At 33.0% G+C, this 24,724-nt stretch overlaps 2 protein-coding genes and 1 long non-coding RNA gene across 3 annotated transcripts; 2 read left to right on the top strand and 1 right to left on the bottom strand.

Annotated features, from left to right (window-relative positions):
• Positions 1-2,977: 2,977 nt before the first annotated feature.
• LOC105456653 lies at positions 2,978-3,719 on the bottom strand. Its single transcript, XR_975276.1, has 2 exons — positions 3,550-3,719; positions 2,978-3,480 (listed from the first exon to the last, which is right to left on the bottom strand). It is a non-coding gene; the product is annotated as an uncharacterized LOC105456653 (long non-coding RNA).
• A 2,789-nt stretch (positions 3,720-6,508) lies between these two features.
• Positions 6,509-15,950, top strand: LOC105456651 (muscle LIM protein 1-like). Its single transcript, XM_011700854.1, has 3 exons — positions 6,509-6,687; positions 13,192-13,313; positions 14,800-15,950. Exons 2-3 carry the CDS (start codon positions 13,199-13,201, stop codon positions 14,967-14,969), a joined length of 285 nt encoding a protein of 94 aa, XP_011699156.1. The 5' UTR covers positions 6,509-6,687; positions 13,192-13,198; the 3' UTR covers positions 14,970-15,950.
• A 3,609-nt stretch (positions 15,951-19,559) lies between these two features.
• On the top strand, positions 19,560-23,606 carry LOC105456652 (muscle LIM protein Mlp84B-like). Its single transcript, XM_011700855.1, has 5 exons — positions 19,560-19,641; positions 21,344-21,440; positions 22,636-22,732; positions 23,318-23,402; positions 23,508-23,606. The coding sequence occupies exons 2-5, from the start codon at positions 21,411-21,413 to the stop codon at positions 23,584-23,586; spliced, it is 291 nt and encodes a 96-aa protein (XP_011699157.1). The 5' UTR covers positions 19,560-19,641; positions 21,344-21,410; the 3' UTR covers positions 23,587-23,606.
• The last annotated feature ends 1,118 nt before the right edge of the window (positions 23,607-24,724 follow it).

The following is a 24,724-nucleotide window of genomic DNA, read 5'->3' as shown; positions in this document are numbered from 1 at the left end:
TTAATTTTATTTAAAACTGCATTTTTATAGTTACCACACGAGTTTGATTATCCAGAGAGATGGTAAAACAGTTGGAAAAAAAATGTAATTTTGCAGCAATATATTTGATATTATAGCATTATAAGTATTCATACTTATATTTATAAAGCATTTATATAATAAAAATTATGATCTTAATAATGTATTATTCAAATAAATCGCAAATTTATGTCAAAAGTTGATAACATCGACACTCTGCAATTACCTCCGGGCCCACCGGGTCCATTTGCTGGCACGAAAATTTGCCCAGGGCTGTCGGTCTTTAAGAGTATCTCGTCGGTGATCATGATGTGCATGCAGCACATTACAATCGCACCGATCGCACGGCGCACCATATTTAACTCGCAGTCGGTAAATGAAGAATCGTATGCCATCTATATATTTATTATATAGTCTCTGAGTAAAAAAATTATCATTGATAATTCATAAAATTATATCGAAGAAATTTAATTTTACCAAATATTGATATTTTTCTTTTATAAATTTATAAATATTTAACAGCATCAATATTTCCTTGTTCACCGATTGAATATCAAAGATATAAATAAATTTATAAAAGAAATTAATTACATGTATATAAATAAATGACAATGCAAAATAGTATACATGTATATAATTATTATCTCAACACGTGAGATTATTAAAGAAAAATAGGTAAGAAAGATAAAAATTAACTAATTCTCAAATTCCATGAAAAGAATTAAGTTGTTACAGAATTAAAATGTAATCTACATACATACATTACACACACACACACACACGCGCGCGCGCGTGTCTTCTAATATAATTATTTGTAATAATATTAACAGTTAATTATTAATGTTTGTAAATATATTTATTTTTGTAATCCTTTTCTTTCTCTTTCCTGGTTTTTTATTATTCAATTTTCACTTTTTTAATTAATTATTTATATTAAAATATAACTTAATTAACGAAAAATTGCGTTATTGTATGTGTAATTAATTTAATTTTATAATATAGTGTGTATAAATTTAAGGCACCTCTTAATATATCACCTAAACATGCGAATTTTGGTTTGTAAACTGATTTGTCAATTCACTGCGTTGAGAAAATTGAAGTGACACAAATAAGTCCAAAATTGATATTTTTTTAATAATATGAAAAGAAACTGATCTTAAAGATGCGGCAAAAGTTCTTAAACGTTTTTTATTTACGTATAAATTGTTTAAAAAATATTACATACCCAATATTTTAGCTTAGAATTAGAATTTTTATTTCAGTTTGAGTTCTCTCAGTGTACGTAAGATTGCCATTAAAATTACAGTTACAATTTGGACGACATATATATATTATTAATCATATTTTTTAAAGCCTTGCTTTTAAATATGTATGTGGCAAATATATATACATTACATATATAATAGTTTATACAAATATTTATATAAATTGTATCTAGTACGTTGTATTCATATATAAATGATATATAAATGTATAATAGATTATATGTATAATACATATTGTGATGAACATATGTATAAAGATATAAAGTATTAAGAAAAAATTAAAAGCTCTGATTTGTTAAATAAATAATTTTAATAAATAGAGACAAAAATCTCCCGAAAAGATAACGCATAACAAAGCGATATAAATAATTTTATACAAAAAAAAGATCTTCTGTCTGTAATTATAGATTAAAGGAGAAAGATGGATGGAGGAGGATGTGAAGTATGGGCGACCGTTCTCCGACGGCGACGGCTCCTCGGTAACAAACGGGCGGACCGATTTGAGAACCGCGAGAGAGAACACTCATCGTCTAATAATAATATCTTGCTCAAATTTCTATTTTCAGGCCGATAAGTGCGCTCGCGGCTTTTATGTAAAAAGCTGAAGCGGCCTTACCGTACGCTCGCGGACGCGTATTACCGCGGATTCCCGGTGTGCTAGATTGAGAATATACCGGAAGCCACGGCCACCTTCGTCGTAGCCACCGCGCCGGAAGGTCCACGCATACTTCGTAGCGCGGGCATGCTGCAGTTTACTTTCGCGAGCAAATAGTCCGCGGCGCGTAAACTTGTCAAGCTTAGCGAATAACGAGCACCGCCTGCTAGGCGAGTAAATTCGAGTTAGCGGGATAACAGAAACGGTTTAACGCAACGTTTCGGGAGCGCGCTGAAGGAGAGAGAAAAGTGAGATACGATCGTACTCATGCAGGCGCTTTATAGATGTATACGCCGCGGCGTATGTAAAAACATTGTGCAATAAATTAATTAATAAATTATTTATTAAAGCGACAAATAAATTTTTTTAGTACATTTAGACTTTTTCTATTTTTATTTTTTTAATTAGTTTTGCGTACAGTACAACATGTAATATTGTATAAAATCTTGAGCATAAATTTTTTATATTTAATTTGATCTTGAGACATAAATCTTTATAATAAAACGTCAAAATCATAATTTCTCTCTTTCTCTCTCTCATAACATTTTTTTATTTTTAATTTTAAATATTCTATGTTTAATATATGACGTTTAATATCTAGATATTAAAATTACAAATTTTGAAAAAAAAATGTTGATGTACGATTTACAAATACTGACACTATAAAAAATTCAAAATGCACCATAAGTTCTATTGGTCACTATCACCCTCGAAGTAATTCAATTCATTGACACATTAATTCCAGCAATTCCGCCACTGCTGAAGCACTTCCTGGAAATCCTTCTCGCAATGACCTGCACTAATGCTTGTGATTCCTTCTGAATTTCTTTAAAACGATGCCATTTCTATAGTTAAAAAATTCAAAGAGAATCGCAGGCTGTATCTTAACATCGTCGAAAATGACCTTCAAAAAGTTTACATGTAACATTACCTCTTTGCCTACTTTAATTTCTTTTTATAAGACTTGTAATTTTAGTATTTCGACACATAGAACATTTTGTATTAATATACTAAAAGGAAAAATAAGTTTGCAGTTTAATGCTTTTCACAAGATGGAGATAATGCACTTTTGCTTGCATTATATTATATGTAAATTTTACAAAGTATATATCACTTGCTAAAAGGGATTATACAATAGACAATAAAAAAATTATTAATATTAATTGTTATAAAAAATTACCGTATTCGATTCAATAGTTATAATAACATATCCACTTATCCTAAATGCAGTTTAAAATTGCAACTATGGGATAAAACTTAACATAAAAATTTTATTATATATTATTCTTAAGGACTCTGAAGGTTTGCTGTATCATGTGAGTTTTTAACGGTGCCACTCTGTGTTATTCATCTGACTGTTACATTGTTAGATCCACGACAGACATTACATTCCGCCGGGTATGCAATAATAATTCGAAACGTCGTCGTCGTCGTCGTCGTCGTCGTCTTCATAACCGTAAGCGCAACCCGCACGTAGGCGCGTGCGTAACCATATACTTGGGCCTTTTACATAAAGGCACGTGCGCGCACACGTATATCTTCCTAAAAATAGAAATTTGAGTAAGATATTATTATTAGACGATGAGTGTGTGGCCGCGCGCGGCTTCTTACCACGGCGCTCTCACCGAGGCACGGTGGCGGTGCCTCGTTGCGAAAAGGCGAGAGATCGCGATCCCCTCGTGCACTACCACTCTCGCGCACTCTCCACGTCGAAATGAGGAATCCCGCGGTCGAAACGAGGGTGTTCGGGAACGCGGAAAATACCCGTTAGCCGAGGATTTGTAGGTCGGTTGAAGATTCCTAAGCACGATGGATTGCAAAAAAATACCTGCGGTTTATCATTGTTCGACAATTGTTGAATTAAATTTTAAAGCGTGCATCGATCATTTTGCTTAACTTTGATAATTATCTTAATTAAAAATTCTTTACAAATATTTAAAATAAGTTATCTCGATGTCTGCGCATTGACAATGCAACACAATTTAATGTAGCAAATAACACGAAAAAATTAGGGAAATTATTTTGTAATAAAAAATGCAAAGAGATAAAATGTATGATAGGAATTATGTAGAACATAATAGCATAAAAAAATAATTCCGTTTTAGTGTAACATAAATTAAAATTTAATAAAAAGTTTATTGGCTTTTACACGAAAACTCTACATATCTACAATAATTGTCCATCATATTTTGTAAAATTCAATCATCAGTATAATAATAATTAACACTTGTTAAAATTATATTTATAAAGTCGAGGATATTTATAGAAAAAAGCATGTGGGAGTCGTTTAAATGACAGCTCCGCATATTTTTGCTATGTTTCACTAACTGTAGGTTATACCCTTCGAAATTCTTCGCGTTTGCCCTCTTCGATATATTTTTACTTTCCGCCTCGACCGTACGTAATCCTCAAGGCGGAATTTTCCGTCATGAATCCGCGGAGATTTGCATTTTCTAAAGTGGATCTTGTAATGTTCAAACATGTATTTTAATATAATATAGCTTTCTCGGTGCATAAATATTATATACATCCTATTTTAAGCACTATATCTGCATACATTATTTCAATTTTAATAACTTTTAGTAATATCGTGCGTATCAATTATAAAGAAAAAAATCCAAAATTTAATCTCAAAGATTTTAACATCGAGAATTTTAGTCTGAGAAATAATAATGCGTGTGTGAAAAATTGAAATTTCTTCATTAAACAAAAAATTTAGTTGCATGAATTGGAAATCTGCGGTAAATTTAACCAGTATGTCTGTTGAAAAATGAATCAAATTTCTTTTAAAAATTACTAGATGAGCTTGATTAATTTTTTCCAATTAAATATTTCAGAACTTCTTCTAATAATGATACTAAATTTATTTAATTAGGTCAGCATAATTCTTTAATCAAAGAAACATCTACTGGGACTGTTTACTAAAAATTTTATGGACCTGATCGAAAGTACTAATCAAGTTCTTATAATTAAGGACTCATAATCTATCAAATGTTCTAGCTACAAAATATCAAATTCAATTATGACCAGAAATTTTATTTGGTCTCATCAAAATATATTCCACCGAACATCTTGATGTTAATACATCTTGTATAATCAAAACATTTTTTCAGCGCTATAATGTTTATTTTAAAATATTCTTGACTTTCTAGAAAAAAGTAGCTAAACAAAGGAAATGTAAAATAAATTTTGTTTTTTTTATGATATATATAATTCGTAATCCAGGATTGTCTTCAAAATATATATATTTTCGGGTTTACTTATATAACATTCGTTAGTAAACCTTTCATTATTTAAAATGTTCTCGAATTAATCTTGCCCAAATAAAAATAATAATATCGCAACAATGATTCACTTTTAATATTGTCGTGGATAAATATAACGTACTACTAATCTATGATATATGTAAGTGTTACTCACTAGACTGCGAGGCATTTCTGTTGCTTCTTTTTGCAGACAGGTCATGTTCGATATGTTGAGAGTTCTGTGACATGCCAGCTACTGAAATATATTATAATTTGTCATACTATTTATGTATTATGACCTTTTTCTCAATTCTGTAACATTTTACAGTAATTAATGTCATTCTAAGATATAACACAAATGAGAATTTTGTATTTGCATTTCAAATTTTGTATTTGAATGAGAATTTTTTTTCAAAACAAAAAGTCATTAATACTTTCGTTGATTTGAACAAGGAAAAATAATGTATTTATTCTCGAAAACATATAACTTTTTATATGTTTTCTTTCTTATTTTTTATTAGACTTTTACTCTTATCTATCTTTAAAATTTTTTTTTTTTTTTAAACCATGAAGAGAATGTTAGTTCTTTCTTTTATCTTAAAATAAATGATGGATTTCAATTTTTGATAATACCTATTTATTATCTGTTTTTAATTTTATATTTGTTATTAAGTGAATAGAATACACAGTAAATATTAATATTATTATAGTCATTAATTAATAAGATATATATATAATAAGATAGATACATTAATTAGTAAGATATTTTTAATTAAGCTATTTCAAATTTAAATAATTAAATTAGTTATATACAAATAGTCAAGTTTTGGAAAGTTTATTCAATAATATTAATATTTATAAATAGATATTAGATATTGCAAAATTTATAAATAAAAATTTTATTAAATCTTAATATAAAATATGATATATAATAAAATAACATGCAGTAACATGTAGTAATCGAAAAGAAAATTGAATCAACTATTATTGAAAAATTAAAAAAATTAAATAAATACGTTTATTACAAAAAATAAACGAAATATAAAGACATAATATAGATTCACAAATAATAAAAGATATCGGAACTTGTCAGATTATAATTAAAAATTAATTAAATTTCGAAGTGTTTTATTTTCAGAAATTTATTGTTAGACTTGTTTTGACATGTGCGTCAAACTCGTGAAGATGATTTCGGCCCAAAGTCCTGGATCTTCCTTCAGCAAAGAATCCCCTTTCGCCGTCACCGCCACCGGCGGCGCAGCATCATCAACAGCATTGACGTTCCCAATGCACACGTGCCGTGTGCAAAGCCTGGGGGGCTATGACTAGGACGCTCCCGACGCGAGCATAGTCATTCGAATCCAGTATTAGTGCGGTGTAGAGTGCTCGGTGTTTTGTAATCCACTTACTCGAATTCTCCTCTCTCTCTCTCTCTTTCTCTCTTTCTTCGTCTTTCTCTCTATCTGTTCTTTTCTTTTTCTCGCGCGACTACGATCGATTAGTGGTGAGTACCAAGAGATAACAGTGTGGCGGATACGTATACTATACTACTACTGCTACTACTATATCAGACACCTCTGTACTGCTATCGATGACGATACTCTTCTTACAATTAGCTGCATCGATCGATGCCGCAATATATACCGACGACATCAACGACAATACACAAACATCTGTATCGCTCGAAGAAGTGCACGTTTAGAATTATTGCAAGCGTGAATTACCTCAGCCTCGTGATTTGTCTGTTTTCCTCGTGTGTCTCCTTCTGATGAAGTACTGAGATTCATATGAGTGCCATGAAAGATATTCATCGAGCGCACGTACATCAGGTCAGCTACTGTGGGTGAATTGTCATATCGCAGATAATTTCCGGGACTCTTTATAAAGATCACTTTAGTCGGGTGAAGATCTTTCTTGGACAGTAATTATATTACAAATGTGTCAAATTGTATAGTTCAACAATCTTGATTTTCTATTTATTTTATACAAATATTTAATGAAGATTTATCTTTATGGAATTATTATTAATTATTAATAAAATAACAAATTTGCCAATTTACCCATACGGCTAAATTGCTAGTCTCTCTTGATAAAATTGATAAACTTCTTGATTAAACAATTTGAGTCTCAAATAATTTTGAATTTTAGAAAATAACTATTATTTTTATAAATTATACAACATTTTTTTTATTTGAAATTAGTGCATTTTTAACTTATTAAAACAAAAAAAAGTAAAAAAAGGAGGAAAAGAAAAAATGTATTTCAAATGTACGTAAATGAGTGAATTAATCTTATCAAGTCGAGAAGATTTTAGCGAGGATATATTTTTATATGTTGAAGGATTTTGACGATTCCGTCGAAAGCCAATTTCGAATTTGAAGTAAAACATCTTACATCGCTGTTTAATAATATAAACGAAGTTAAGATTTAACGGTAATTGGCGAATCGCATAGATGGACAGGGCAAGGAATGTCTGTGCTGTCTAACATGAATATGGCATGCTGCAAAATCTAATGACTTTAATATCTAATCTCGTGCAGAGGCATTAAAATAGAGCCACGATTACTGAACATAGATTCTATATTACGTTATAATTAGACATACGAGGTATTAATAAAATTGACAAATCAAGCTATTCGCCGATTTGCCCACTGATCGTGAGACGTTGAAGGAAGATGAAGGAATAAAAATAGTGGAATAGGGTAACTGTCCCTATTAGTGTGCTTTTATATTTAAATAAGTTATAAAACTAAACTGGTACAAATAAATAGACAAAGTATTTTTTTTAGAAAGTTAATACATATTAACTTAATAAAAAAATACTTTGTCTATATATTTGTATCGGTTTATTTTTATGACTTATTTAAATATAAAAGCACACTAATAGGTACAGGGCACACTAATAGGGACAGTTACCCTATTATCAAATTTTATATGCAAAAATTAAATCTTCTACTTTTAATTATAATACCTATATATGTAATACATGAATTTCAGTTGATCAAATTTAACAAGTTCTAGTGGATTATATAAATTTATAAATAATATCAACGATACTTCTCTATAAGGAATAAATATTTAAAACGCAATTAACATAAACTTTTTATTAAAACTTTAACATAGACCATAAGCAATATTTGCAATACTCAGTAACTTTAAATAAATTTTACATAAAATAAAGCTGCGTGCCACACAATCATAAAAGTTATTATTGTCACATGTATTCGAGTTACCAACCTCGTTAGTTTTAAAAATACGCACGCATTTCTGCCCGCTATTAATAGTTACTGAAACAGTCTCGCGTCGACTGGCTAATCAAATTAAATTATCAAATAAAATCAACGAAGATATCATGTAGAGCGAGTGCAATTAATCAAATGGTTCCGATGCTTATTTGATTAAAATCATTATAACACATTACTTGCAAGCTGATAGTTAATTGCAAAATGCAAGGCTAGATAAGAACATGGATTTTCCAACGAATATATTAAAAGATTATTAGTTATATATATGTTTAACGCGATAAAAGGAAGTTAGCGATGTTTAAGAATACGTTATACGTATCGTTAATTTGTTATAAATAAGGAAAGACCTTAATTTCTTCTATAATTTCAACAGTTAATTTGGACGTTATTATACTTAACAAGCTAATATTCGAAGAGTAATGCGCAGGCATAGGAGGATGGAGATTCTCGTGTATCGTGATAATTTTGTTTCCTTCGTTCAGGTCGTGATGTAACATGAGATAATAACGTTTCATCTAAAATGCTTATACGTATATTAATGACCAAAATTATTAATATCGTCATGCAAGTCATCGGGATGCTAGGATTTCTTTGTAGCATGAGCTACTTTTAGGATTTTCAGTTCCATCCGTTTACTTACACTATCCAAACATGATTTAGTAAACTAACTCGAAACACAATACTATGATAATATTTTTAGATATTTACAAAGCTAAATTAAATTACTTTTTATCGAGAAAAATTATTTATTCTGACTCTGTGTGTGTGTGTGTGTGTGTGTGTGTGTGTGTGTGGTAATAAATTATATTATTGAAAATGCACTTCTTTCTAAAATAATTACATTAATTGGACAATAGAATGTATGTGTATAAAAAATTATTATTTAATTAAAATTAAAATTATTGCATAAATTGTTAAGTAAGAGTTTCTTAAATAATTGATTGTAACGGAACTTCAGAAATAAAGCCGAAATATGCATACAAAATTTATGCATCTTGTATACATCTCAGACATATTAAGTATATAAGAATATATAAAAAAATATCACAATTTATTTGATAAACTTTCTTAAAAAATAAGATAAAATAATAAAAGCAATGTTTCACTTGGTAAATTATCTGCTTTTTTACAAATGTAAAGTTCAAATATTTTGTAAAATTAGAATTTATGATAATTATCAAGTCGATGATTCACACCACGTTTGTTAGTGCCAACACTTACCACATCGCTATACAATTGCTTTCTGTTCTTGGCCGTTTCATATCATTATTATACATATTTTCCATTTAATTATAGCTCTCGTCAGAATATTGCGCATGTTTTCAATCATATATGACTCATTTCAATTTAAGAAATTGTTGAAATGGAAATTAGGAATGGTTAGACATTCCTAATTTTTTATGTTTAAAATTTCCTTTGAGCAAAGATTGTGCAGTTCATAGTTCAATGTATATTGTATATTTTTAATATCGCTAATAATATATGCAAATATAAATACAACATATAAAATTTAAGTTTTAATAATGAAAGTTTCGATGATAACATTGCATTATATTGTATTTAAATAGGTTATGTAAATTTCTAAAATTTGTACATTTTAAGCTGTAATTTAATTATACCAAATTTATACAAATACATTAGCGAGACATGTATTATACAATAATTAATTATGTTGTATAATGTATATAAATTATACGTAAAACTGAAAGATATTTATAATGTAAATAATGGATCTTAAAACTTTATAAATCTTATAAATTTTTTGAATTAGCGTTAGTGTTGGTTTTTATATTTTCGCATGTAACGTAACACTTCGACGCACGTAGGGACACTTTTGCAGCCCTATCGGCGTGACAGGACACGCGTTAGGTTACCGCGCATTCCATCCACGAATATGCATGCGATTGAACGGTAGGGGTAAAACGAGGAGACTGCTATCGTGGAGAACTTAGCGCCTTCCCTAATACGGCTTCGCGGACTCGCCTGCACGCGTCTGCACGGATATAGAATCGCCCGCGTTCTCTCTCGCTCTCTCTCTCTCTCTCTTTCTTCCGGTCTCTTTCTCCTTAGCGTGCCGCGCGATGCCGTCTGTTACTACTGTAGCCTCTATTACGACCGCTACTACTGGCGTGTCATATCGTTACCGGATACTACTGTCAGTAGTAACAAAGCGAATTTGTGCAGCTGAAACGCGTTACGGCATACATATTCCGAAACATAATCATTCATAGATATAAAATAAAGAATAAATTAACCTTTCAAGATAATTAAAATATTATTTAATTATTTAATTAAAAATTGATTATTATTAATATTAATTAGAATTAGTGACAGTTATAGCAGATGTATTGTTTTTACGCGGCTACTGGAGCATTTCATTAACGGCTTATTTTGTGTTGCTTTAATTATCTTTAAATTAAACAAAATTTGATAAAAATTGTTTTACAAAACACTAAATATATGTATGTATATATATATATATACATACATATATTTAGTGTTTTATAAAACGATTTTTGTCAAATTTTGTTTAATTTGACTCTATATATATATAGAGCAAGGCAAAAGAAGACTGACCCTAGTATAAAATGGCTTTGCTGCTAAGCCTGTTGACCCGCGCGCATATACATAGATGATATTATTTTTTGGATAAATATGAAATTAACTTACTTTTCAATGCTTTTCAACCGTTAAAAGTTATATCGTAATATCTTGAATCTACCTTAAGTTATTTATTAATAATCAATCTAATTTTCTTATGATGTATTTTAAATAATTAATTTCACAAACACAATGTATGTGATAAATAGATATATATATATTTAAATTCCTATTTATATTATTTCTTTTATACGTATATCTAAAAATAATATTTCATAATTAATTATTATATCTAACAATAAATAAGAACTTCAGTTAAAACTGGAAAATAAAGATAATATTATAAAATATTCGAAAATATTGTAAAATAAATTTCATGCTTAAGTGAAAAAGTAGTATAGCTCTACTTTTCCAACTCTACTTTTTCATTGTAAGTGATATAACATAGCACATTCGACAGTCGTCTAACATTTTCACTATCACATAGATTTGTATTTTTATTATACATGAAATAATATCCATACACTTTTTTTGCATTTAAAAATTAAATTCTTACAATGTGATATATAATATAACGCGTACGACAATTATATAATAATGAAAATAATTTAAGTATTTAATAATTTAAGCTATTTTTGACGTGTGGTTAACTGTTTAGGTAGAAGAAAAAAAAACATGAGAATAAAAAACCAGATTTTTTAAATTATGCATTATAAAATATGTAGAAAGAATACATACATTTTAGTGTACCGCAAATACTATTAAATAACAATATATTTAAAATAATTAGTTTATTCTTATGTCTATTACTTCTATTATTATAATTATATTTATTATTTAATTTTTAAAGATATTGATGTGCATTAGAATTTAGATATACGACTTTGTGCCAAATATACAATATTATTATTTTTGCTTATTATTACTATTGCTATTACATTTATATGCCATTAAAACGAAATGTCATTGCTATAGATATATGATTAACTAGCACTGCCAAACGCTATTACGCACAACCATTAATGTTCATGCCAGATACCGTCACTCCTCTCATTGCAACAAGCGTGCAGTCAATCAGCCGTTTACTTCTGCACTTTCGGCAACAGTAATTTACGCGGTGGGCGTAAACATCTATTTTAAATAATTAAAATTTTCTACTTTGCATTGTTATCGAAAGTTATCAAAATTTTTTAAAATAATAAATAATATTATAATAACAAATGTATATAATACTATTTTCTTACAAAGTCTACAAATCGTACAAATTTGTACAGCAAATTCATCAACATCCTCTCATTATTTATGTATTCTTAGCTTAATTTGTAATTTGAAAAAAAATCTGGAAAATCTTTTATTCTCTTGTCTAATAAATTAAATTATTGATATTTAAACTTTAAACAATTTCAAACATATTTTCTCTTTAATTTTTTCTTCTAATTTCTTTACTCTATTACTCTATTAGTGTTTCAGAATTCAGAAAACATATTCAATTTTTTAAATATCCGAATCGAGTTATTAAAATTTTCTTTATGTAAAGCGAAAAACAAGCGTTTTTATTTACATGTTTGCCACACGTCTGTAGATTTTTGTTCCATGCTCTCTATCGCGCGTGATATACTTTTATCCCCCTTTCTATACATTCGTTCCCTATCCATTTGCTCAACCGTGCGCACGCTTTAAGCTGGCTACAAAAATAGAACTGGTTGCCGACGAGTCAGACGGAAAACGCGGATTGTTTACGTCCTCGTAAGCGACCGCGGTTAGGTAACCGAAATGGGTTACCGTACCGGCGATGATTCCTCTCGATATTAATAAAGATGCTGAATTTGATTGCGAATTTATTTGATTACAAAATTATGAATTTTTTTTAGAAAGTATCTTCGCGATCAAATAGTGTGGTGCTTTCATTCTGATTTTTCAACACGATATTTTTTAAAAAGAATAAAAGTTATTTTTAGATAAAGACAATAATATATTTTTAATTATAATAGCGTTATAAAATAATTACCAGAGGATTACTTTATTTTTTCGGTTGTGCAACAATAAAAAGTAATAATTGAAAACTACAATAATTTCTTGACTTGACATGACGATGAATAGTTTTACGACTAATATCCGCGGTGCAATAAAATACGAACGATAACGGAGAGTTTTCTTTTCAGTATAAAGATGCCTTTCAAGCCCGTGGAACATCCAAAATGCCCTAAATGTGGCAAATCCGTTTACGCCGCAGAAGAACGAGTTGCCGGTGGACTGAAATGGCACAAAACGTGCTTCAAGTGCGGTGAGTAAACAAACATAATTTTGTAATTTGGAAATAGAATGCAAACAAGTGCTGTTTTATTTACATCAGTACAATATGAATCAATACTTTGAAACAGAAACTATATAACAGAAGAATCGGTGTAACTTATTTTGTAACATATTTTGTAACTTAAAAGGAAAAGATATGTATAATATTTACATACACAAAATTTTTAATGTAGATAATATATATTTAATTCTATTATATATATATATGAAGAGAGTAAAAGCATTTGTCGTGAAAACAATACAGATACAATACAGGTACATTTTTGTGAGCTTGTTTGCAAAGAACTTTTATAATTTATACATATAGTTAATTTAATTTTTATGTAAAAATGGTATTTGTGCCAGTTGTAATTTTTTATGATAAAAACAGCATAAATCGAAATAGCGCATTCTTGGGCAATCGCTGTTAAAATTAGTCAGAATAAATTTAAGACTGCGATATTTTTTGAGAAGTTTAATTTTATCTATGAAGAATTTATTAATAAAAGCTATATATGAAATCCTTAATTTTTCTAAATTGGTTTAAAACTTATCTTTTCATCTGAATTTGAATAGTACGCTTTTCTATGATATTCTGTAAGAATGGCCGAATAATTCCTTTACGGAAGGCATTATCGAGTTTCCTATTTTTAGACTGGTTTAAAATACATTTTATGCTCGAATAGCCTGTCGCGATGTAATCGGGCCTGCGGGTTGGCCAAAATCAATTGTCGACTGTCCGGTAATGCTTTCGGGTGCAATGACCGATATGTGAATAACAATTCACAATAATCTCACCGTCGAATTGCCATATCTTGAAAATATGCATACATAATAACTATTTCCTAGAAAGCGTGAATTTGGAGAAATGAATTATAAGTCAACTTATGATGTCACTTAAAGTTATTACAGTAAAGTATTTTGGAAATATTTATTGTAATAACACTTAGTTTCATTTTACTGTGCAATAAATTTACTCTGCAATAAATTTTACTGTGTATGGCGTGTGTATACGTAATATATATGTAAATACAATTACACACACACATATATATATATATGTATATATTATATATAATTATAAATGTAAAATTTTAGAAAATATGTAACATATTTTTTTATGAAAGATAATAGCACTTCAATATTTACATTTAGAGATACAATATTTTATACTCTACGAGCCATTTTTCGATAAAGAAATGCAGTGAAAACATTACAAAGCTCATTATATACCTCTAAATTTTCTGGAGTGAATTTCACTCCAAAAGAGTAAAAAGTCATTCGAAAAAATTTAGAGAGTACACTTCAATAATTCGCAGAATTAAAAAATAAGTCAAATCATTATCATCAAGTATATATCCAAAGATAGCACAGTACAGTTTACGGTAACCCGTACTTTACAACACCTCGACACACTCGAGTACAACCAGCAGGAAGCGCCGTAATCTCCAACGACGGACGACGACCGTGTGTTGCAGGTCTTTGCGGCAAACCGCTCGACTCGACAAACTGCACCGAGCACGAGGGCGAGCTGTTTTGCAAAGTCTGCCACGGCCGCAAGTTCGGCCCTAAGGGCTACGGCTTCGGTGGCGGAGCTGGCTGCCTGTCCATGGACCAAGGCGAGCATCTTCAAGCGAAGAACGAGTGAGTGCATCTGCCGTCGCCCGTCAACCTCGACCCTCGACACCCTCTCTTCTTCCCTTATTCCTGAGTAGCATACCACTACCAACGTGGCCCCACGTCGGAAGCATCTCTGTTGTTCTACCCTTTCCACGTAAAGACACCCTCCACGTGCGCGAAACTGAAAAATCGACCGACCAACCGACCAACCGTCGTACACAAATGCCCTGTGATCCATCGGCATGATTCTTCTCTTGGTCAATCGCGCCTCCAGCAACGCTCGGAAGAAGCCGGCTGCCTGCACAAACTTCCAGGATACCGGAGAACACGCGTCTTACGCCGCGTATACGTGTACAGCGTGTCCGACAGAGTGAACCGCGTTTTTCTACGTTTCCTCCTTACTTCCCCTCCCTACCCCCTCCCCCCTTTTTCAAGTTCCCGATGCATGACGAAGAGAGAATCTCGTCCGCCTCGGTTTCCTTTTTGTTTTTCTCCCTCGTAAAAATTAGATCTAGACGGTCCTTTGTGTCCCGATAGTTGAATCTAGACGGTCCCTTAGGACCAGACTGTTCTATTCCCACCTTTGGAGTCTGTCATTACCGTAGGCGAGTATGTCATCGCATGTTTCTCTGTCCTCTTCGAAAAAGATCCGTCCTTACCTGACCTTACTTGTCGTATCACCGTCGTGCATCATCGTGCGAACGACGGTTCAAAATTTTAGTCGAGTCCACGTTTAAATTTTAATCCTTTTCCCCGAATCCGTTTCCTCATCGTCTCCCGGTGTGACTGGCCAACCTCGTCACGTCCGATCGATTGAATTGTTCTCTCTCTCTCTCTCTCTCTTTCTCTCTTTCTCTCTCTCTCTCTTTTCTTTCTTCTTCTTTTTCCATTTATTTTTTTTTCTTCTATGCGAATACTTACGCTAGTTTATAGGATCATTTGTACCATCTGTATTAAGTGCCATTAAAAGTGGAAAAAAGGGAAAGATAAAACTGGAAACAAAACAAAACCAAGCGTGTCTTTCATTAACGAATATAACACACGTTTCCCCATTACCTTTCAGTGTGTAGACAGATCAATGTACGAGTGACGTGCATATCTTTCAAAGATGCAGAAACGGAGTCATACCGTTGAGTCCGGTCAAAGTTGCGAAATCGATGCAAATTACCGCGCGAGTCTATTTTGAATTCAGTAATCAGAAATTGATATATGGATAAATTCGATAAGTTGAGATTTGAACGTGCTATGAATGAAAATAAATTATTGTGTCATTATCGCGAGTAAATATGGAAATATTATTTTCGTGCATCCGTAGCAGAGTGCAAAGTGCGAACCCTCGGAGATTACGTTTTCAATACACGTGACTTGACCGTGATTTTGACCGGAACTGAACGACACGCGACTGTCTGAATCCACGGAAGTAGATTGTTGAAGCGTGCATTGTCACCCTCTGCACGTTTCTCCCTCTGTTTCTGTGACGGCGAGCCTTTGCGTACGAAACTCGCATCCTCGGCCCTTCGTCGTCCTGCCTTCAAGGCCCTTTCGCCAAGGAAGGAGACGAAGCTTGTACGAAAATGAGGAAAAAAAATGTATATACAAATGTTTATACGAAAACGAAAATAAGAGAAAAGAAACACACGACACACCCCGCTCCCGCCAGCCCCGCCGAGCACGAGCCAACCGGAGGCAACCATTGAACAATATACCGTTGTTACTTTATCACATAGTACGAGCTGCGTGATAAAGAGAAAATACCGAGTACGAGAATGGTGAGCATCGAGTCAAATTGCGCCTCTGTCTCTCTCTCTCTCTCTTTCTTTCTCTCTTATCTCGCTGTCTCTTTCTTTCTCTCTCCTTTTTTTTTTCTTTTTCACCGCGTGACGAAGCAGCTTCTTTTTCTTTTTTGTAGCTTTTATACACGTAGCTCTCCTGCATGGCCTCTCTCGCACCACCTCTAATCTTATAATCTCGCTAATACCTTAACTTATACTTGCGTGGGTGCTGGCGCGTGCGTGCGTGTACGTGCGTGCGTGCCCGCGTGCGTGTTAGTGTATTCGCGTACTATGTCGATATAATGAGATAACGGCGATCAACACCGTTCTTTCGACAACGAGATAACGTTGCGAAGTAGCGCGATGATAATGCCATTGAGATGAACCTTTATATCTAGCTAGATATATCTTTATATCTCTAGTCTTGATTTTGTATAGCGCGTTCACAGTCTGGTGCAAATGAACTTGTCGTGCTCTGTGTATCTGAATTAGGATACCTCAGATTCCCTGTCTACCTTTTCGTTGAACTTTATACGGAGAGAATTATCCCTTAATAAATATTTTAAGATATATTTAATTTATATTAATTAAGATATATTTTCACACTACAAGTCAAATTAAAAATTATCGAAAAGAAAATGATTTCATTTTCGACTGAATTAAGCTTCATTAAAATTTAATTTAATTGAATAAGCTTTATTTAATTTTAAAGATAGCAGGGAGAAGATATTCAATCAGATACATGCAAGTCAATTAAAGAACTTTGTATAAATAAAAAAATGTGTTGGCTATACCTATCCTATTATTACTCATACCTTAAGAATCACAACTCTATTTTAACACTTTATTCAAGATTTCTTAACATATATAATATAATAAGTATATATATTTCTCTTTTATTAAGTTTGACACATAATGCGATCAAGCACACACTGTGTCCACTTCGCTTTTGGATCGTTCTGGACCGACGGGACGAATCCAACAACCAATCGTGATAAGTGCATGTGCATCTGCACCGTTCATGTGTTCCGCTGTATATACTATATATACCGTAATATAAAACCCATCTCAGCGGCGCAATTGTCGCGCTACAAGGAAGACAGGGACGATCGGTGTCACCTCACTATGTCGATAATGTTCCACCTCACGGTACGGATGCGTGCGTACGCGCGCACAGGCTCTCCACACTGTACCCGACACGGCGGCACTATATTCCCCTTTTCCCCGTCCCTTTCTCTCTCTCTCTCTCTCTCTCTCTCTCTCTTTCTCTTTCTCTCTCCGTCTATCTCTCCTGTTCTCTTTTGACATATATTATTCGTTGATACAAATTATGCCGTACGGTTTGCTTCTCGGCTCTCCTCTCTCGGGGCTCGGCGGAAGCCACGTACCGTGGTTGCGAAGGGGAAAAATTACGCTAACTAACATTGACTAACACTTGCCTAACAAACTAATCCATAATGTTATTTGATGTATTTATTTATGTTTATGTTATTTCCCGGCCTTATCGAAATCCGACGTAGGTTTCTTCGATGTCTCCAACTGAAAATCAGATATAATGCAAGATATTAACTGTTAATAAAATAATCGAAACAAAAAGTTTTGACCTTACATAAAATTTGGTTGCAGTACATTTCGGAGTTTGGAAAATTTAGATAAGTTTGAAGTCTACATTTGATATAAGTACTGTTATACGCGATATTCTGAGAACATTGTAGATGAAATTAAGAAAATTTGATTTTTCGCAAGGCTAGCAATATAATATTTTTCTGGATTATCAAATGGAAACTAAGCATTTTGTCTACACAGATATTATCCGTGTATTTAAATTTTCTATTTACTTTACGATCAAAATGCTGAAAATTTTGGATATTTTAAAACAAAACATTATTTCCTCTTCGATTATTCGAAGAATTCGTCGGAATTAGGTGTCTTGATAGCGCTATTTGTTCTTACAGACTGATATAGTGTTCAGACATGGAATTGAAGGATCGCAATATGTATTTCAATAATTTCCTCAATTTATATACATAATACATACCTCACGTTTTTTATTTCCCTGCAAAGTATTTCATTGATGCTCTTGATCGACGATTGAATGATATCAATTCTGATAATCTTATAAATTATCTGATAATTAGTTATTAATACTTATTAATACTTATTAGTAATTAATAATACTTGATAATTATATTTTTGTTTTAATAGCAAAAATATTTTTGTCACTTGCATATATTTTAAATTGCCCTTGTATATAGCTTCAGTTTCTTTTCCATTTTTTCTTCTCAATTTTTTTCTTGTACATCTCTCTGTAATATATTTAAATCAGTTTCGAAAAACATACTTTAGATTTTTAGATTCGAATTCCTTAAGTGTTTAATATAATCTTGAGTTGAAAAATCTGTATTACTTCAAAAAATCTAATTCCAATTAATTATTCGACAATTGTTCCACAGTTACTATACTTTTATTTTATAATTATTATAGCTATTATTTTACATGTGAGCCATCAATTTCACTGTTTGATCTCATTCCTTTATCTGTACGCTTCTGTGTTTAATGGCTTTTACATTCGATGCTTACATTTGAACATCAAATCATGAGATAAAACGAATTAATTATTAATAGATATCGTCTCAATTAATCCTATAAAATGCTATTTATAATAATTCACGAAAGAAGTATTATAAATATAAATTATAAAAGTGATATCAAATAAAGTAATTCGTTTTACCTCTGAACTTTATGATAATATATAAACTTTATTGGTTGGTGAATTTTAATATGATTTGTATTTTTAGGGGTGAATTTTCGCGAGGTTCGAACGCAATTCTCGAGCCGCGGGTTATCGCCAAGGCACCGGAGGGAGAGGGATGTCCTCGCTGCGGAGGGTACGTTTACGCCGCCGAGCAGATGTTGGCCCGAGGAAGGGTGAGTTCCATTCAAGAGACAGGCGTGCATTTAACACTAAATGCGACAAGAATAGAGATACCGGCAAATAATTAATTAAGAAATCCTTATTAACACATTAAAGTTTAATTGTTCGAACATCACTGACGTGTAGCAATTGCATTGGCTGTATTTAGCGTTAAATGCACAACGAGATAGAAGTCTTGCGTCTCCTTGGTGCTTCGACTGATCGTTCGCTCACGCGATTTTAGAGATTAAACGAGAATCGACATATCTCAGTCAAACATCAACTATACAGTTCTTCCATTAATCTTTCGGATACGTTGAGTAGACTATTAATCTTTTACTCATTGGAGATGGTTGATAGAAAGCATGCGAGTTTCGAGATATTGTAGGGATCAATTCTACAGAACGATAAATTTTACATAATTAGATTCGCAATTAACTTTTAATCCGTAAGTCAAAACACGAGAATATGATTTTTATTTGTTCTTCTCAATTAATTCCTCAACTGATTTTGCATCTGTTTTCGGTAGATAATAGAAATCGAAAATAGCCTTTCGTACATATTCCTCTCGAATCACGGCCTTATTCAGGTGCGCGCTGCAGGCGATACCTGTGGGTGGGCGGCCAACCTCGAATCGCGCATCGCGGATATTTCAACGAGGGCGAGGGCGGTTCGTATAGCGCGGATTGTAGCGCGATTTAGCACGCAAAGCAATAAAATCGGTCGCTGACGCGGCGACAGACAGATTGACGCAATCGGCGCGTCCTCTTCTCGTCGCGCTTACTCACGTGTATTTCGGAAAATCTGGACGGAACCGCGCCGCGATAAAAATGCGCCGCGCGGGTTACAAAACAGCTGCGGTAACGCGGCGCGGCGCGTAGCCGCCGCTTCTCCGTGGCTTCTCTGCCGCGCGTCTAAATTCGGCACGCGACGCGTGGTAATGGGCCGCGTCACGCGTCCCCGTAATCTTATCCAATCTCCATTTCATAACAATGTGAGGAAAAAAATAGCGGCGGCAGAGAGGAGCGGGAGGGGGAGAGGGACTCGCAAGAAGGGGGAGATGGGAGGGGGAGGAGGACTCGCTCTGTGGACCGAGGGGGATGCTAGCCCAGAAACTTTCTCGGTGGTTTCGTCAGAGAACGATTTTGGCGACGTCCCAACTGGCCGGCCAATCTTAGCCGGCCCGATACCCGGCGATAAAATGGCTCGCTACCAGAAGGAGCGCCGCGCGGAACCCAGAGAAATGGAGGCTAATTGCTGGCCGACAATCTGGTCCAGCCGGATAATCCGCGCGCGAAAACGGCGATGGCAATCCATCTTTCTCGTCGTCCATGACTCATCGACGTATATCGCTTGAAATCGCTTCTTTGCGCGGCGAGAATTCGAATTACGCAATTCCCGCTCGCTTCTCCCTTGAACGAGAAGAATTGCATCTCTGTAGAAATTTTCGATAAAATATGCCACTTCATGAGAATTTTTAAATCTTGAATTACGTTAACGCGGACGCATTCTCTAATATTCGACATCTTCGCCTGTTGTAGAATTCAGGAAAGTACTAAAAAGTTCTCTTAAGGCGTTTTCCATCTGACGAGCGAAATTTGGAAATTGAAGTAGGATATTCGACGATTCGTCGCGGCACCAAGAATAGCACCGATAATAACGTCGTCAGTTTTCATTTGACCGCCGTTTTTCGTCAATCCTCGTTCTTGTGATTAGGCTTACCATAAACTGTGCTTCAAGTGCAAATTGTGCCGCCGCACTCTGGACTCGACGCTTCATTGCGATGGTCCCGACCGCGAGATATACTGTCGAGGTATCTTCCATCTAAAGAATCTGCAATCCCCTTCATGGCTCCGCCAGTTACCTTAATTTTGTCTCGATTTTGTTGTACAAACATCCGTACTGACAGTCCTGTGTTCTGAAACGTTCTCAAACGTTGAACGATTATCATCTCCTTGAACGTATTTATTTATCTGTCTATACATTCTCCGTCCGTTTCCGCTCTGACTTCAGTTCATTATTGTACTGTTGTTGTTACCTACTAAAATCGATTTATAAACTCTTTCCGCGCCGCCAGGAAACAGCCCCCGAACGTACAAGGGCTGCAAAGTATCACAGAAGAAGACTCGACTATGCTTTCATTTTTTTTCTTCTCATTCTTGTTAGGCGCACGAATAGCTGTTTATTTGTTCCGAGCGAATTTAGATTGCTGGACCGCCATGTTCCAGAATTACCGTTCCAAGTATTACAGGAAACCATAAATACGAGAGATCAAATTACGGAAAATATTATTAGTGAAAATGCTGTTAGTTTTAATATTAAGTTTTAGTAATAAGTTTTATTTAATAATTTTCTAATAAAAATTAAAATTTTTAAGATTTTTAAATTTTAAATTAGTCAAACAAATAAGTAGACTATAAATGTGACACACAAAATTTCATCAATAAAACTTTAACTTAATTATTATAAAGATATCATAAAATGTTATTAAGAAATAATGGAGAATAGGACCTCAAAACAAATTTTGATTTTTCTATTTTAAACTTAAAACTTTCAGTTTTATAAACTTTTAATGCTTATAAAATATTCGCAATACTTTGTCGAAAATTTAAAATATATATTTTATTTCTTATAATTGCATCAATATTGACGTGTTCTTTTTTCTGTCAAATGTTATAGAAAATTAATCTTTATTTTTATTTAAAACTAGACTATACGAAAATACTTTTTTTGCAAAAAAAGCGATGTTTTTAATAAGCCGGCCTATAAGAAAGAGTTTTATAAGAGTAATCAGAACAATATAAATATTAAAGAAGAATAAAGATCTACAGTAGCATTATGTGTTGTTACTGCACATGAATCTCGAAACGTATATCTTGGCGGGCTGTAAGGAGCTTTTAATGTCTACGCTCCTGAACGATTGTACAAGAAAATAATATTGTACAATAGTACTTTCGCCTCTCCTCGAAACTTTTAGTGACTAACCCATCCTTTTGTGTTTCGTGCAGCAATGGCACAGGGAATGCTTTAAGTGTGCCAACTGCTCGAAAAGATTAGACTCCGTCAACTGCTGCGAAGGTCCTGATAAGGACATTTATTGCAAAGGTGAGGACACGGTACGAATCGCGCGAATGAAGATGTAATGTACAAGATATGCGAGATGCAATACAGAATTAATAATTTAACATATGCGCAGATATTTTTTACACATGTGAGCCGCTGAATAACACATGAATTTACTAAAATATTGATCATTAAATATTATGAGACCGAGAGAATTGATGTGAGAGAATCGAAAAGAAGAATTTTATTTTTAGCTCTTCTCCGCCTTAAACAGATATAGTTTTAAAAAAGAGACGTAGACAAGGAATATTTTTCTAATTCATATTAAAGTGACATTAATACATTACATGAATCTGAAATCCGCAAGATTTCATTAAATCGACCGTCGCTAAAAAATATCTGGAAATTCTAGAATCAAGTGTACATCAAAACATCATTAAATTTTCATTATTTTGCATTGCATTATGCGTTTAATGCATAGGACAAACTGGTATGACGACACAGAACAGTTTGTATATAAAAATGAAAGATTGCATTGGTGTATCTGTACGATTACATCTTTGTCGTTGACCATCATGACGAGATAACGTTAGGCGACGTGAAACCTTTAATCGATATTGTCTGCAGTATGCTACGGAAAGAGGTTCGGACCGAAGGGTTATGGCTACGGCCAGGGTGGCGGCGCCCTGCAGAGTGACTGCTACGCCAATGGGTGGGTTTTCAGAGTCGGGACTAAGATGGGAAGCACGCGAGAGAGAGAAATCCCGCCTCGGCTTCTACACTTTCACTATATATGATGCGCTTGTCTGCTTAACAGCTTGCTATCCGAAGAAATTCGGTCCGCGGGGTGTCGGCCACGCCGGGATTATGTGGATCGGGCTGCAGTGCGATATTGAGGACGAGGGGTACGCGCCCCCTTAGTTATGACGATTATTTTATATAAGCGCGCATAAACAGGGTGTTTGGAGAAAGAGGAGCGCACGGCTGGCGATAGCTTTACCTTAACCTTCGAGTAATCTGCGTCGATTTTTTCTCATTGTCGTAAAAAGTTCGTTGTGCCTATTTTTCTACATGTTGTACTAGGACAAGAACTATGTCCGTATTTGTATTTCATATGCTATGAATGTTCACAACATATGAAATTGAAAGAATGAATTTTCTCTCTGCAATATATAACAATTTCTTTCTGACAAAATTGATTTTTTCTTGTTTCGAAGTATTTTTATATACAAGATATTCTTTATATTCTTTTTATGAGAATAAAGGAATACAAGTATAATATTAATTAACAGAAATTAATTAGAGACAAAAATTTACTATATTAATCAAATCTTGAAATTTTTATTTCTCATTTCCTTCATTTACAAAATTTGATTAAAAACTAATGAAAAATTTTTCAGGATTTGAACAATTTATTATCCAACAATGGAAAAAATAGTATGCAAAAATTTCTAATTAATATTTTAATATACATAAGTCAGAGAGTATTTATGCAGTTTTTTTTCTCTTGAATATTCAAAATATAATCATGTATGAAGAAATATTATATTTTTATATTATATATATTCAATTTTCAATTCATATAAAAGAGAACTCTCCTTTCATTTTATTATTACGAAGCTGCTTTAAATTTGCGATTTATAAATCAAAGAAATAATATATGAATCTTTAAGAGTTGTATTTTTTTTAAGAAACAAATCGGCTCCCACTATCTCGAAAAGTAGGGAAAATTACCACTGGCACGCACCTTCTCCAAGACACTATGTACATGCGTGCGCCTGTGTGTGTCCGTGTATATATAATATACACATATATATTATACATATATATACATATAGACCGACGCCTTAACGCTTTGCGCTATTACTCACCCTGGTATCACGAATTGGCTGATTGTTATACAGGTTTGGGAAAGTTACTTTGTAAAAGTAACTAATTACAGTTACAGTTTTTGTCTCTCAAAAAGTAACTAGTTACTGTTACAAGTTACCAACTCTGAAAAGTAACATGTTACAGTTACAGTTACTCAAAAAG

Source organism: Wasmannia auropunctata, unplaced genomic scaffold, assembly GCF_000956235.1.
Source record: "Wasmannia auropunctata unplaced genomic scaffold, wasmannia.A_1.0 LD335601.1, whole genome shotgun sequence".
Taxonomy (NCBI): Eukaryota; Metazoa; Arthropoda; class Insecta; order Hymenoptera; family Formicidae; genus Wasmannia; species Wasmannia auropunctata.
The sequence above is the reverse complement of the archived record's forward strand: the minus strand, read 5'-3'. Positions and strand labels throughout refer to the sequence as shown.